This window comes from Typopeltis vanoorti, chromosome 7, assembly GCF_054136105.1.
Source record: "Typopeltis vanoorti isolate ZY-2024b chromosome 7, IOZ_Tvanoo_1.0, whole genome shotgun sequence".
Taxonomy (NCBI): Eukaryota; Metazoa; Arthropoda; class Arachnida; order Uropygi; family Thelyphonidae; genus Typopeltis; species Typopeltis vanoorti.
The window spans coordinates 65,099,943-65,114,826 of NC_143555.1; the positions used below are offsets into that span (position 1 = coordinate 65,099,943).

General features: G+C 34.7%; 1 protein-coding gene across 1 annotated transcript in view; it reads left to right on the forward strand.

The window, feature by feature from the left end:
* The window catches only part of LOC150104736 (uncharacterized), a 252,990-nt gene that overhangs the window by 186,150 nt on the left and 51,956 nt on the right, over window positions 1-14,884 (forward strand). Inside the window, exon 6 of the mRNA XM_090395619.1 lies at window positions 11,276-11,845. Coding sequence (XP_090251745.1) covers window positions 11,276-11,845 — 570 coding nt within the window. The remainder of the gene's footprint in view (window positions 1-11,275; window positions 11,846-14,884) is intronic.

Below are 14,884 nucleotides of genomic sequence, written 5' to 3' on the forward strand. Positions count from 1 at the left end.
GCAGATATTGAAAGCCCAAGTCATGTATTCTCTATTGGATTTCAAGAGCAGTGTGAGCAGGTGATATGTCCTGCAAAAGCAGCACGCCTCTGCTTAGTTTCTCACGGCATTTTTCCTTCAGTGCCTTCATTTCCTTCAGAGCTGTTGAATTAACTGCTGATGCAACAGTTTCACATTTCTTGAGGTACTTGGTAAAGATTACACCATCCATATTCCAAAAGACAAGAGCAAGGACCTGCTGACTTTTGGGGTTCGGAACTTCTTTGGCAGTGGAGAACCTTTGTGTCTCCACTCCATTGTAATTGCACCTGATTTCTCAAAATAATTCCAAATCCATTGAGATGACGCACACGCTCTCTGTTTTGGTCAGCATTCAAACATTTTGGGACCCACTTCGCTGTGAGTTTCTGCATGTTCAGATGTTGGTGGATAATGACCCCCAACTCGTTCCCTGGATATCTCTAGAGTTTTTGCGATGCTTTTGATTGGTATTCGTCTATCATCAAGGATCGTGGCATGCACTGTTCCTTGATGTTTTCAGGTGTCATCGCTATTAAAGGTTTTCCTGAACTGGAGCGTCTGTTGTCCCAGGATGCCCAGTTTTAAACTTGACCACACCCATCTGGCAATTGTTGGATATGCTGACACACAGTCCGCTAAAGTCTCACACAAAGTTTGAATTTCAGCTGGAGATTTTTCTTACAGCAAGAAAAACTAGATGTTGGCTCGCACCTCTGTCTTCGAATTTCTTCAAAACCTCTGACATGTCTTCTTATATATCATAAAAGAAAAATAACAAATTATTGCACTTTGATGAAACATGGGGATTAAAGGGTTTTAAGATATGTTCTTTCTTGTGGTTATATCAGTTGCTTTAATATCATTTTTGTTCTAGGTGTTTATCAGAACTTTTCCGCTGCCCCTCCTACTCGTATATGTAGCGTTCTTTTGTAGAATTATTACATTAACAAAATGACATATTTCGGAAGCTAAAATAAAAATCAGGGTTTTGACTTATTGATGTAGAAGCTTTCCAAATTTCATTGGCTTTTAGTAGATGTAGCCATGCGCATCACGGGTGGCCTTACTCGATCAATTTGCCAAGTGTTTTTATACTACATCTAGTATGACTGAAGCACAGACAGCAACGTTTCACTGACGAATCATCTAGTATATATACGAAGTTCTTGGATAATCCACGAAAAAAAAAAAAATCTAGAAGGATAAAATATTGTTACCTAGGCGTTCCTGCGACGATACCGCTATCCCAATCCCATCAGTCTCAAAAATTATGCGTAAAGGAAGCATTTCGTTGTTAGTATTATTTGAGTTCCATCTTTTGGGAAGAAATAGTATACTTGTGATATCTGAAGGATTGCCTAATTTTGCATCATGTCAGTATGCCTGGCTTGTTACTGTATTTTCCTTAAAGACCCAATTGTGGAATCTGAATGCATGGCATATTTACAGTTACAGATTCATGCTTTTGTGGCTACAGCCAATGTCGGATTTAGGTTCTTGGCCCGTGTTGGGTTGGCTGAAATTACGGCCTAAGCAACTAACGACAATATATTAATATCGCTTATTTTTGTATGTGTGTGATTTTAAAAAAACCGAGTTTCGGGAAGAAAGCCTTTCCATCCTCCATTCCTGTAATGAAACCTGAAACTCACACTCACTTCACTTGGTCCTTTTAAGTTCTTTGCATCCCAGACGAAATTCGAACAATTCTTTCTCCTCTGCGCAGTCTCAAGGAAGACAATGACACAACATTTGACCTGCAGTTTGAAAGAGCTGATTTGTCTCCCATTTCTAGAACCCAAGGAAACTTTCATAAGGACTATTCAACTGAAGGAGAGTCAACGAATTCATACAGAGGTGGAAAGATTGTTTCATACCTCAAAAATAGTCAAACTGGCCAGAGAACACATGCAGTTAACTGACGTGATTTACAGGCAACATATATGAATTTTTATACAGAAATACTAAGAAAGTTTTATGCTAGTTTTTAAATAATCTTTATACATACGAAGTCTAAAGAAAAATAGTCGTTCTTGCTTTGCATGATATCAGATATGTAGTTCTTTTTGGCCGAAAGAATTGCATGTCTATTGTTACTGAGTCCCTACAGTATTTTGAGTTGGCTGAAACTTATTTTGCAATTAAAACACGGCGATCGCTTTATGCGGTGTGCAATGAGTACAGGTGCAAGTGATTACCTGTAAATCTCTTGGACTTGGTAACTGGCCTTGATTGTAACGTGCAGAATTTCTCATCCTCAAATTCGGCAGTTGCGCTAGTAACTGTCATGAAAGATGGCTTCATCAAAAGAAAACCTTGTCGAGAAATGCATTATCATCTATCCATAGCAGTATTTACAATGCAAAAAAATGTTGCTGTGGATTTGGCATCCGTTCGTTTGGTCGAAGTAAAAACATTAAGTTCACCCCCACCTCTTATATGTACATATTTGTGTGCGTTATTATAATATTAACATCTACAGCAGTGGTTCTTAATCTGTGTTCCGCGGAAGGTGAATTGGTGTTCCGCGAGAAGTTCGGGAATTTGTAATTTTTACATTAATTTGTCAGCACAAATAAATTAATTTAATGATGGTTTAATTGATGTTTAATTAATTGTTAATTAATTATCAATTGATTAATCAATTATTGATTAATAATCAATTATTGATTAATAATAAAAAATCAGCTAAATTACCAATTAATTATTAATTTATACATTACAAAATAACCAAGGTGTCCCGTGAAAATTTCAGTATTTGTGAAGTGTTCCGTAGTCGAAAAAAGTTTGAGAAACACTGATCTACAGTAATGAAAAATCGCACAAAAGTACTAAATAATTCAACATCGATAATTGGACTTACTGTTCAGTGTCATCTGTGTATTAAAGATGTGTTATTTACTGCTTTGTTTAGTTGATGTTACGTAAACAAACTGGCATCCCACCAGAAAAAGTTCTCTTTTGGTGTGATTGTTGTTCATATGATACAGATATGTATACTGTAAACGCCCACTGCGATTGAATAGTTATTACTATATTATGACATGACACCTCCATGGAGTCCCAAGGCTCGTTGTGAGAGCCACTGGACACCACATGGTCAATCCCCCCCCCCCACTCTCACATCCATCGTTTACTACATCTACTACCGATTACAGTCCTTTTATAAATTAATTGCGTGTATTCTGGAGGATTTGCACTTATGCAGGACGAAAATCATGCATAAGTGCAGGATTTTTTTTTATATATATATGATGGCGATATCCAGCGTCCATATGTCCCATCGTTCTTTCAACTAGTTGGCGCATGATTTTTTTCTTATTATTTAATTATCAGAATAATCACTATGGCCATAATCGCACAATATACTAAATAATTCAGCATCGATTAATCGGACTTACTGTCCAGTGTCATCTGTGTATTTTACTCAACGTAAAAAAAAAAAAACTGCAGAATCTGATTTCATGCTTGCTAATTGCAATTTTTTAAGTCGTTGTAGATAACTTATTATAATTCACTTGTATAAAATTACCAAAAGGCGACGATGCGAAATTACATTACTTGTCTTATCTGCTTTTTTATTTTGGGACGATATGATGTCTCTTATTGATATTTTGTAGTTTTGTTTTTGTTGATCGTTTAAAACTACCGTTTATTATGAGTTCATTACATAATAAACTACCGTTTATTATGTAATGAATTTTACATTTATACAGTAAAATTTTGGAATGCGCTATTCGCTAATGGTCTGGTGACTGAATTTACGGAGGATATCTTACGGAGCTTCCTTCTTGGACTCAAATCCATCATCTGTTTATTCTACACCTTCACATTTATTTCATACCTTGCATGCACTTCTTCCATTTGTACATTAATTGGAATCTAGCAAGCATTGTTTTGATCCACCATCGTGAATTGCGCATTTTGATACTGTTGTTGTTATGTTCCATCGAGTCGTTTTTGACTCCTGGTGATTCTATGAATATATTCTATGAAGATCTGTCCCTGGCCATATCTTTCAGAATTTCCAAGTGCATTCCGGCTGCTTCTTTAACTCCATCCATCCATCTAATTCTTGGTCTTCCTCTTCTCCTGCTTCCATCAACTTTAGCAAGCATCGTTATCTTCTCCAGGCTGTCATTTGCTCACATAATATGTCCGAAGTTTGACAATTATTTCTTGATGACCATAGTTTCGAGGGAATAAACTGGCTTTATTCTGTCTATTACTGATTTATTGGTTTGCTTTGCAGTCCATGGTATTCTTAGTAAGCATCTCCAAACTCATAATTCAAATGCATCTATCTTTCTTCTTTCACTGCTTCTCAGGGTCCAACTTTCACATCAATACAGTACCACAGGGAACAGTGGCGTACCCAGGGGGGGAAGCCCCCCCCCCCAAAAAAAGAAAAGGAAAAAAACAGAAAATTTTCCAAAAATCTTTTCCTAATTAAAATTCAATTTTTTTTTATTTATGTTGTGTCGTGTCTTCTATTTCTATACTACTTATGAATTAGCGATCACTGCAGATGCTCAGTCATAGGTTGTATGCAATGCGTAGTGTGTATTCGCAAATCGTCTACTCAACTCCCCCCCCCCCCTCTCCCCCATGGTTAAATCCTGAACGCTCTGCCCGTCCAAGATTAAATCCTGAGTGTGCCACTGACAGGGAATACCATTGCTTTCACGATTCTGATTTTTGTTGCGAGGCTAATATCTTTAAAGATCATGCTTAAATTTGTCATTGCTTTCTTTCTGAGTAATAATCTTCTAACTTCTTTAGTACAATAACAATCTTTATATCAATTTGGGATACTAGGAGCACAAAATTGTTAACTGCTTCCATTTTCTCCCCATCTACTTCAAAATCATTAAGCTCACATGTTGCCATAACTTTTGTCTTTTTGAGGTTAAGTTTAAGACCTTATTTAGCACTTTCTTCTTTAACTTTCAGAAAAGTTCCTCCAAATCTTCGTTGCATTCTGCTAGCAAGTTGGTATCATCTGCATACCTCAAATTATTAATATTTCTTCCACCAATTTTAATTCCAACTGAAGACTCCTCCATCCCTGCCATTCTTAAAATGTATTCGCTGTACAAGTTAAACAGGTACAGAGATAAAATACATCCGTGTTGCACCCCCTTTACCTATTGTGAAATACTCAGTTTCTCCAAGATCTGTTCGGACAGTAGCTTCTTGTTCATAATAAAGATTCTTCAGAAGGATAATGAAATGCTCTGGTACTCCGATTATTCTTAACACATGCACAAAGCAATAAGCTAGATTTGCCTGCTCTGAGATTCACTGAATTTTGGCAAATGTCTGTCATTTAAAAAGCAAAGTGATTCTCTCGCTGTGCATTTATGAAATATATTATTTTATTGGTAGTAATTCTGTTTGAAATGCCGTATGATATTTTAAAAAAAAAAAAAAAACATGGCACAAAGAGAGTGATTTTAGTCTCCTTTTAAGTAGTCCTGCATTGTATTATATTAGGTTAAACGGAGATCACTTTTGTAACATAATGTGTGAATGACCTGTACATATCACTTGTTTGTCAATATGCTCCATTAAGGTTACTGTGGCACCAGTAAAGTCCAAGAGTTTTCCTCTCCTGGTTGCCCTTGACCTGCTCCTAGTTTAGCCAAAGGGTTTCAGTAAAGTTCGTTTTCGTTGTGTATTCCCCCATATCTTTGGTGCAGTGCACATTTTTATGTTAATTGGCATTCACTGATAGGAATTCATAGCTTTAAGGTGTCTTTTGTAAAACTGTTCAGACAAATTTTAATGAAATTTGAAAGTCATTTCTTATTTGGTTTAAATATATCATTTTTAGCTAAAAGATTTATAACTATGCAGTTTGTATGTTACTGATGACAATAAATAAACTCTGCAGTGTATAAGCAAAAAGTAGCCTGAGGTTAGTTGTACAAGGAACTCTCCCTTGATTGTTTTTGATTATTTCGTTACTTCAGTCAGCAAAGGTAATCAACATACATACTACTGTGTTATGAAAGGTTTTGGAATTTTTGTTTGTTTGTTTCCTTCTGAAGTTTATTAGGGAATAGATTTCATATATTTTAGCCCTACATTCTAGCTCCACTTGGACAACTTCTTACACAGATCTAAGTCTCTTTCCTCATAACTAATAAATGTATTCCAGCCATCTATAGTGTGTCCGTTATGAACTCTTTTGTCTGACTTCACTATATATTTTTGTCTGTATACAGGATGAAAAAAAAGTTATCACAAAGAAAAAAAAAACCATGATGCCTCCACATGAAATTCATATGTAGTTGAAAAAGCTTTTATTCCAAAGAAATGTTCCTCATATCAGCAATGAGAATCAGATCCAGATCTTTTCCAGCTGAACAGTATATATTGCAGCATCAGATCTTAGATCTTTCTAGATAAACTTTCATATCATATCATCAGATCTTTCCAGTTGAATGGTACAGATCACAGCATCCATCTGATTGTACTACAGAAGTGCAGTTTTTAGAAGGAATGATTAAGATATCTGGGGACATTTGAAAAGTACTTAGATTTTTTGGCATTTATTTTATTGTAATTTACTTCAGTTTTTCATTAATAGTAATTATTTGAAATTTTTAATTTGAATTATATTTGAAAAAGCACAGAGAAGTTTATTATTTAGCTGAAAATTCATTATTATTTGGTTTGATTTCTTCAGGAAGGGGCAATCTCTCTTATAACTCTCATCCTCTCAATGTGCAGCTAGTTCAAGCATTCATTAAGCAATTCAGTAAGTAGTGTCATCACCAAGGATACTGAAAATCATTTACTACCGAAAATCATTATGAACATTCCCTATATGTGAAAAAAACAGTGAAGTTGGCTGATGTAGTGTCTAGTTAGAGGATGGTATCATTATCAATGTTATTAAGAGAGAGCTCCAAGGAGTCAAGGACTCATCAAGGGAAGCCACATGTTACCAGCTGTGATAGGTGGCTTCCCTCCTTCCTAATATGTACCAGCTGCTATACTTGTTCTTGAATTCATTCAGACCACCTGCACTTTCCACCTTCAGTGACATTCTGTTCCAATCATGTACTACCCTATGAGAGAAAAGTCTAGTTCACCACCCCCCCCCCCACATGCCATGACTACATTCCTTCTCAACCTTGAAGGATGTTCTCTCATCCTTTTCCACCCACCATAAAATGAAACATTCCATCTACTGATATCCTGTATGATCCTTTCTAAAGTTTGCAAGTCTCAATCACATCACCTTTCTTTCTCCTGTTTGCTAGTGTCTGCAGTCCACAAATTCTCAGTCTATCTTTAATCTGTATTTCACAATCCTGATATCATTTTTAACACTTTCCACAATGTATGTATGTTATAAAACTGATAGGAGAGACAGAGATGATAATAGAGTGTGTGCATCAGCAGATGAATTATATTTAGATACAAGAATATGGTAATGGAATAGGTTTTAAATTATTTGGATGCAAGCAAAAAAAGAAAAAAAAAGTGTAGGTGTGATTATTGGGGAAATTTTAGCAAGAAGTGATGTATTGGAATAGAGAAATGGAAGTTTTAGGTTTTGTGAGGAATTATGGCTTTTGAATGTAGTGATGGCAGCATCAGGAAATATAAGCACATTTCCTGATGCTGCTACTGATATCCTGTATGATCCTTTCCGAAGTTTGTAAGTCTCAATCACATCACCTTTCTTTGTGTGTGTGTGTGCGTGTGTGTGTGTGTGTGTTGGGGGCGGTGCATGCTTCCGACCTGTAAATTAGCTAAGAATGTGCAAATCACTCACTTGAGCTTGGCGTTGCCTAAAAGAATTATTGGAAAATTTTCCTATCTATTCTATACTGAAAAAAATTATGACAAACTCAGGAATGTAACTTGGCAAGCTATGAAGGAATAAGTGAGGCAATGAAAGAGATCATTTGTGACATTAATTACTAAAGAATATTTTAAAATAGCAATGTCAGACTGAATTATAGGACTTACAAGCCTGATTGTCAATTACTCTTAAATGTATAAATGTTCTTTAAAACACTAATAAGTTTGGAGCATTAAATAAACCTCTTGAAGCTTAAGAAGAAATTACAACATAAATTTTGTAGAAAATTCTAGGCATATTTAATGTTAGAAAAAAAAATGCTTAAGTTTTAAAGAATGTTTATAAATTTAAGAGTAACTGGCAGCCATGCTGCTAACTCTTGTAATCCATATTCATGCATTAAAATTACATTTTCATGAAGTTTATTTACATAACATGAATACTTGTACATGTTGTTATTATTACTAGTATTACATCAACTTCGTTTTTAAAACATTAACTACTATCAGTAATTTTTTCCTTTTATTCACTGAAATCTCAACTTATTTGTCTGTGATTCTTGATTCATTGTTCAATAGAGCAATTCAGTTTTAAAGTTAAAATATGTCAATTTTTTTTTCTTCTTTCTCTGTATTAAAAAAAAATAGTATTGGCAACTCTGGTTAATAGAATGACTTAGAGTAGGAGTGAAATGGGTGAATGGTGCAATTTCAGAAAGACCTAAATGCCCTTTGATCAAAAAGACCTAAGTTTGAATTGTTATAGCATGAGGAACCTGTTGTAAGGGCTTTTTCAACTGAAAATGTGTAAGCCAGTCTGTTATGTAGGTGACAGTATTTTTACATCCCACAAGCTAGTTCACGAACACAGATAATTAACAAAAATACATTTATGCCCATTCCCCCCCCCCCAACTCAATGGATACAGTAAAGTGGCTTTCTGAAAGGAGATATGGAACTCCATGATGACCAATGGCGGCCGGTAAAAATTTGAAGTGGGGTGCTGCATATACAAAATAAAAAAAAAATAATTTTTTTCCCTAATCAGTAACCAGTTTATTAATAAATAAATTTACTTATTAGAAATTGCTTTATTAAAAATATTTCACCCTCACCGCGAACACACACCAATAATGAAAGTTTCGTATCTCACAGAATAACGACCGCATGCATACAATTTATTTGTAGCGACACTGCTCAAATGAGCAGTGTCGGATTTACTTGTTACATGCAATGACAAGTGCAAACGAATATTGGCGAGTCGAGCTGCAGTTGGCCAAACGTGATAATTCCAACACTGCACTAGATCGCAGTGTATTTGTTTCGTGTAACGATAATTGAAAAAATAATTCTTTTCATATTTTCAACAGTGACACTCATCATAATTCAGCCTTATATCTATAATAAATAAATAATTATATGTTATTTTAACAGAATAAAATAAGATTTACAAAAAATAGTTCACCCTCACCATGAATACGCACCAATAATAAAAGTTTCGTATCTCACAGAAATAACACGTGCAAGCATACAATTTATCTGTAGTGACACTGCTCAAATGAGTAGTGTCGGATTCATTTGTTATGCAATGGCAAGCACAAATGAATATTGGCGAGTTGAGCTGCAATTGGCCGAACGTGATAATTGGTCGAATGTTCCGACACTGCGTTAGATCGCAGTGTCGGAACATTTGTTTCATAATCGCAGTGCATTTGTTTCATAATCTAAAGTGTTAATTGAACAATTCCAATTATTAACTATTCAATCAATGTCGAAACATAAGCTGTACCCTTTAAACATGTTGTATTGCATTTATATAATGTTGTAAGCATTGTTATTATTTATGAACGCAAACAAAATTTAATGTTTTCATTTTTTTCCATGGGGGTGCTGCAGTGTCACAGTGCTTATGTACAAGCCTCCACTGATGGTGACAGTAATAAAGATAAAATAGAACAGTTTATATGAGACATAGGGAAATTGTCAACATCAGACAATTTGAAGTTGGAACTTTTTATTTGGGTTTCTTAAAAACACCATTTAGAATTATGTTAAACATAAGTCATATGTGCTGCAAATTGTGGCCAAACACTAAGTTGGAGGCTGAGTGTGCAGGCATTTTGTCATACTGAAGTTTCCATTTATGAGATTATATCTGTAGTGATAATTGCCATACTGCACTGACTTTACTTATGGATAATAAATTGTCATTTTTAACAAAATTATACATCTCTCACTGATTTGTCATTTCTAACTAGAAGGACTAGTGTGCTCTTCACTTTCAGTAGTGTTGTTGTTTAAAATAGCTGAATTACTTACACTTGCTTGCTTTGTCTTGTTGTCACTAAATGTTACTTACATTAATTCTCATGCTTCACTTTTTTTTTTCTTATTGATTTACACAAAACTTAATTTATATATTATCAGTAGCGCACTCAGGATTTAATCTTTTGGGGAGTGGGGTCTGGAGTTGAGTAGATGATTTGAGAATACACACTACACATCGCATATAACCTATGACTGAGCATCTGCCATGATCGTTAATTCATAAGTAGTATAGAAATAGAAGACATGACACAACATAAATAAAAAAAAAACGAATTTTAATTAGAAAAAGATTTTTGGAAAATTTTCTAGTGTTTTTTTTTTTTTTCCTTTTTCTTTCTTTTTTTTGGGGGGGGAGGCAGGGCCCCTTCCTCCTTCTGGGTGCACCACTGTATATTATCTCTGATTCTTTAACATCATGAATCAAAATGCTTGGTAAATGCTGACTTGGAGCTTACTGCAAAAGATTGAAGAAATGTGATAACTTCATATACACAACAGAAGAAACTTGCTTAGATTTATTCAACTACACAGAGCTCCCCATCAGGCTATATGGTTTTTGAGCAAGATGAAGTAAGTTAGAATAAGGTGTTTATCTGATCTTGTATATTTGAGACTCGTTTTTTTTTTTTTTTTAAATAAATAACTTTATCCAACAAAATGTTATAAACCAATACATTGGTCCCAGATGGGCTAAGACGCTCTGTTCTGGAGACCAAATATGGAATTTTTAAAAGTTATTTTGCACTTCTAATAAGCAAGATTATAGTTTCCTAGTGATTAAATTCATCTACCATGTAAAGACATCCTTAAATATCCATGCACATAGCAAGAAGATTTGATCTACAACCTATTGGAATAAAGGCTGTGGGTCATATATATACATTGTACATACATTGTATGCAAATATATACCTACATGTAATTAATAATGCTATGAAACTTGTAAACTTAAAAAAATTTAACTTTTAGTGTGTAGATTTTGTGGTATTATTAACTTAAAAGAGTAAATTTTTTTAATTTAAGTTCATTAGACAGCATTGGTTTCTGAGATGATCTTTTGATTAAAATCGTTTTTTTAAACTCAATGTATATTTTTAAAATTTTAGTGGAGGAACATACTTAAAGTTTCATAAATCCCCAAGAAAAGTACAGTTAAAAGAGGTTCACCATTCCAATGAGACAGCTTCTGTAAAAGTAATTACTCCTGATGGCATTACTATTGTGGAAACATCAGAGAACAGTGAAAAGAAAGAAGAAAAATCCAAAACTCAGTCAGTGCCAATAAAAAGAATTAATCGTCCAGTCCCTCCACCTCCCCCTAGGCAGCCACCTTCACGTCCCCCAGCTCCACCGCCTCCCCCATCACCACCACCACCACCACCACCATCACCTCCTTCAGAAAGTCATTTAGGTGAAGATGCTGCAGATGTTGAGATTAGGAAGATTGAAGAATTGGCTAGTCATCGGCATGGCTCTTTATCTTCTTCAGTGTCATCACCTCAGCTTGCTACATATATGACATTTGATGCTTCATCTTGTTCAAGTCCTGAACTGCCACTTCCTCCACCTCCAACCACTACAGATACTGAAGTAGTTTCAGATGAACCTCTTCCACCTCCTCCAGATCCAAAGGAAGTAGAATTAACAACATCAAAACTGAGTGGGCAGACTGCATTGTAAGTATCATTTTACTTAAAAGTTTCATTTTAAGATTTCATTACTATGGAGTCTTTGGATTTGTCATGAAAAGCTTATTCTAACATGCATAATTCTTCATGCCACTCTTTAAACTGATCATATATAAGAAGCATAAATAATGGAGACAATGAATTTGTCACTGCCTCTGGTGATTTCACTTGCTGTAATCCTCATACTTTTGCTAACCACACTATTACTCAGTTTTCTGCAAGTAATTTTTTATATTTTTTTCCTCTTTCCCATGCAGTGCCATGAGGTGAAGTCTTTTCCTCTCTCTCTTCCTATATATAATCTGTTTACTAAATAGTAAAGAGATTATACATATGGAAAGCAGAGGAAGAGACCACCCTCTGCAATCCTTAACTTTACTTCCTTTTAACAAATTGAGAATACTTTAATATTTGGAATATACTTATTTCTGACAGTATTGAAGATCACCTGAAAAAGAACCCAGAGGAAGTAAAATCAAGGATTGCAGGGGGTGGTTGCTTCCTCTGCAAGCACTCTCTAAAGATAGCACTGTTCAACTGAGTTTGAACAAATTTGAATTATGGTGTTTCTGAGGCTGTTTATGCCCCTTAAAGTAATTCAAAATAATCAAATTAAAATGAAGAGACACTTTCTCTGCAGACACCTCTATAGGTCATACCATTATCAAATTTTTGATATGTGTACCTTCAAGAAGCATGTGCAGAATACTATGACAGAAATTATGGAATACATGGAAAGTTTCTTCATTGCTAACTTCCTATCAACAATTTTCCTACAACTTAGTCTGTTATCTCTCCAATATTATCAGATCATTTATATATTTCAGTCTTCTAGGGCAGTGTTTCCCAAACTTATGGATGTAAAGGCCCCCTTGGAAAAATTAAAATATTTCATGACCCCATAGGGAAAAAAAATTCATTTTACAGACATATATTATTATAATATTTATTGTATTTATATTCAATACAAAACATACACAGCAAATATTGCAAAAATCAAATGCAAATATTGCATTTTTAGCATCTTATAGACACATTTGACATGGCACACTTAGTCTTAAAACATTTTAAATTTGTTTTCATTATTTCACGGTTTCATTATTTCACCCCCCCCCCCCCAACAAAACTAATGGCCCCCAGGGGGGGCACAGCGCACAGTTTGGGAAGCTCTGTTCTAAGGCACTTCTGACTGCATTAGTCCACCTCGATCTTGTCTTACACTTGGTCTTTTTCATTCCAATCTGGCATGAAACATGTCCTGCTATTCTTTCCTCTCCAGTTCTGTTAAAAGTGACTATACCATGTGATTAGTGCTGCTCACACATTTCTGGATGCTAACACTGTCAACTACCTATTGCAAGTGTTTCCAATATACATATCCACACACCCACACCTGACATATACATTGATATTATAACAAGCAAACTCCAGTCAATGTGATGTCAGACTGAATGAATGAAGATAGGTTAAAATTTTTTTGGACTTTGCCTACTAAGTTGTATTCTACATTGGCAGAAACTACATATACAGGATAACATAATCCTATCATGCTAGCTGGGGAATTGTTCTATAAGAAGCATCAAAGGAATACAAGTGAAGTTTTGGTGGAATCAGAGAATCACCATCAATGTAATTGATAATACTGGAACCAAGAAGACCAAATATTTAAGTAGTAAATAAAAAATGATTTATTCAAACTCTGGAGATTAATTAGGGAAAGGAAGGAGTAGTAGTAGTATTCAACACTGAAGGATGGATACTGGCTGCTCATCAATCTCCAGTAGTTTGTTGGGACTAAAGGTGCTCTGCCTACTGCTGTTTGGGAATAAAAGTAATTAAAATATTTACCTAGATATAATATTTTGTATATGCATCTCCATTGTCCAATATATATGTCACCCTGATAATATTTAAGTAAATTGCTAAAATAAGATTTTCTCCTTAACAAATTCATGTTGATTCTTTAGAGAACTTGAAGATAAATTTCTTGTATGTGGGAACTTAAAGTAGGGTGATATGGATTAATACAAAATTGGATATTTAGTTATTTATGCCTATAGTACCAAAGGACTTTTATGCTAGAAGTAATTATCTATTAGCCATTAGAGAGGACAACTGCCATCCATGAAAAGCTGGTTCGAGAACTAAACAGCAGAGTGGCTAGTGAATCCCAGACATATTTGAAATGTTTTAAAATAATTTAGAGAGAAAATTAAACTAATAATAATATTTTACAGTAAGTATACCTGCTAGATTTTATTCATGACTGTGACTGATCATTATTCATGTCATAGATGGAGAGTACACACACATGCGAAACAAAAAATTTCAGTCACATTTTGGGTGATGTCTTCAGATTGGTCCTGGATACAAGACTGTACATTGAATGGGAAATAAGGGATTGCCACTTAGTGTTGAGCAGGATAAAAATGAGTATTCTATAGGAATTAAAAACTGTACTAAAGTTTTGAAGACAATCAAAGCTAAACACTTTTCAGAATGACTTATGGACACTCAATATTACTAAAAAAAATGTTTTTTTTTTTGTTTTTTTTTTTATATAAAAAGAACCAAACCTTAGAAAAAAACGGACTCAAAACAAAACATTGATTAACCATTTTTCTGAGTCAGGGAAGCATTTAGTGAAGTCATCTTCAATCTTTTGTGGTTGTTTCCCATAATACATAAGAATAAATGATATATCCACAATACAGTATTATCAGTTTATTTAGATCTCATAAAATCCTGAATAAAGGTTGGTCGATTGGTACTAATGGCTCACTCAAAAAGTTAAGCAAGTTTGAGCACGGTTAGTAGTTGGAAAAGGTTCAATCGTTCGATACTGTTGGCACACTCTCCCTCAATGAGTCTTTGCACTCCCTGGAGGTGTCACATAATAATACTAATAACAATAATAATTCCATTATTTTCACAGGCTCTGCCTGACTTCATCCTTTAAACAAATTATCTGATTTTGTGATCATTCACCAAAATCATCTGTCATTAGGATGGAAGTTCACAAGATAT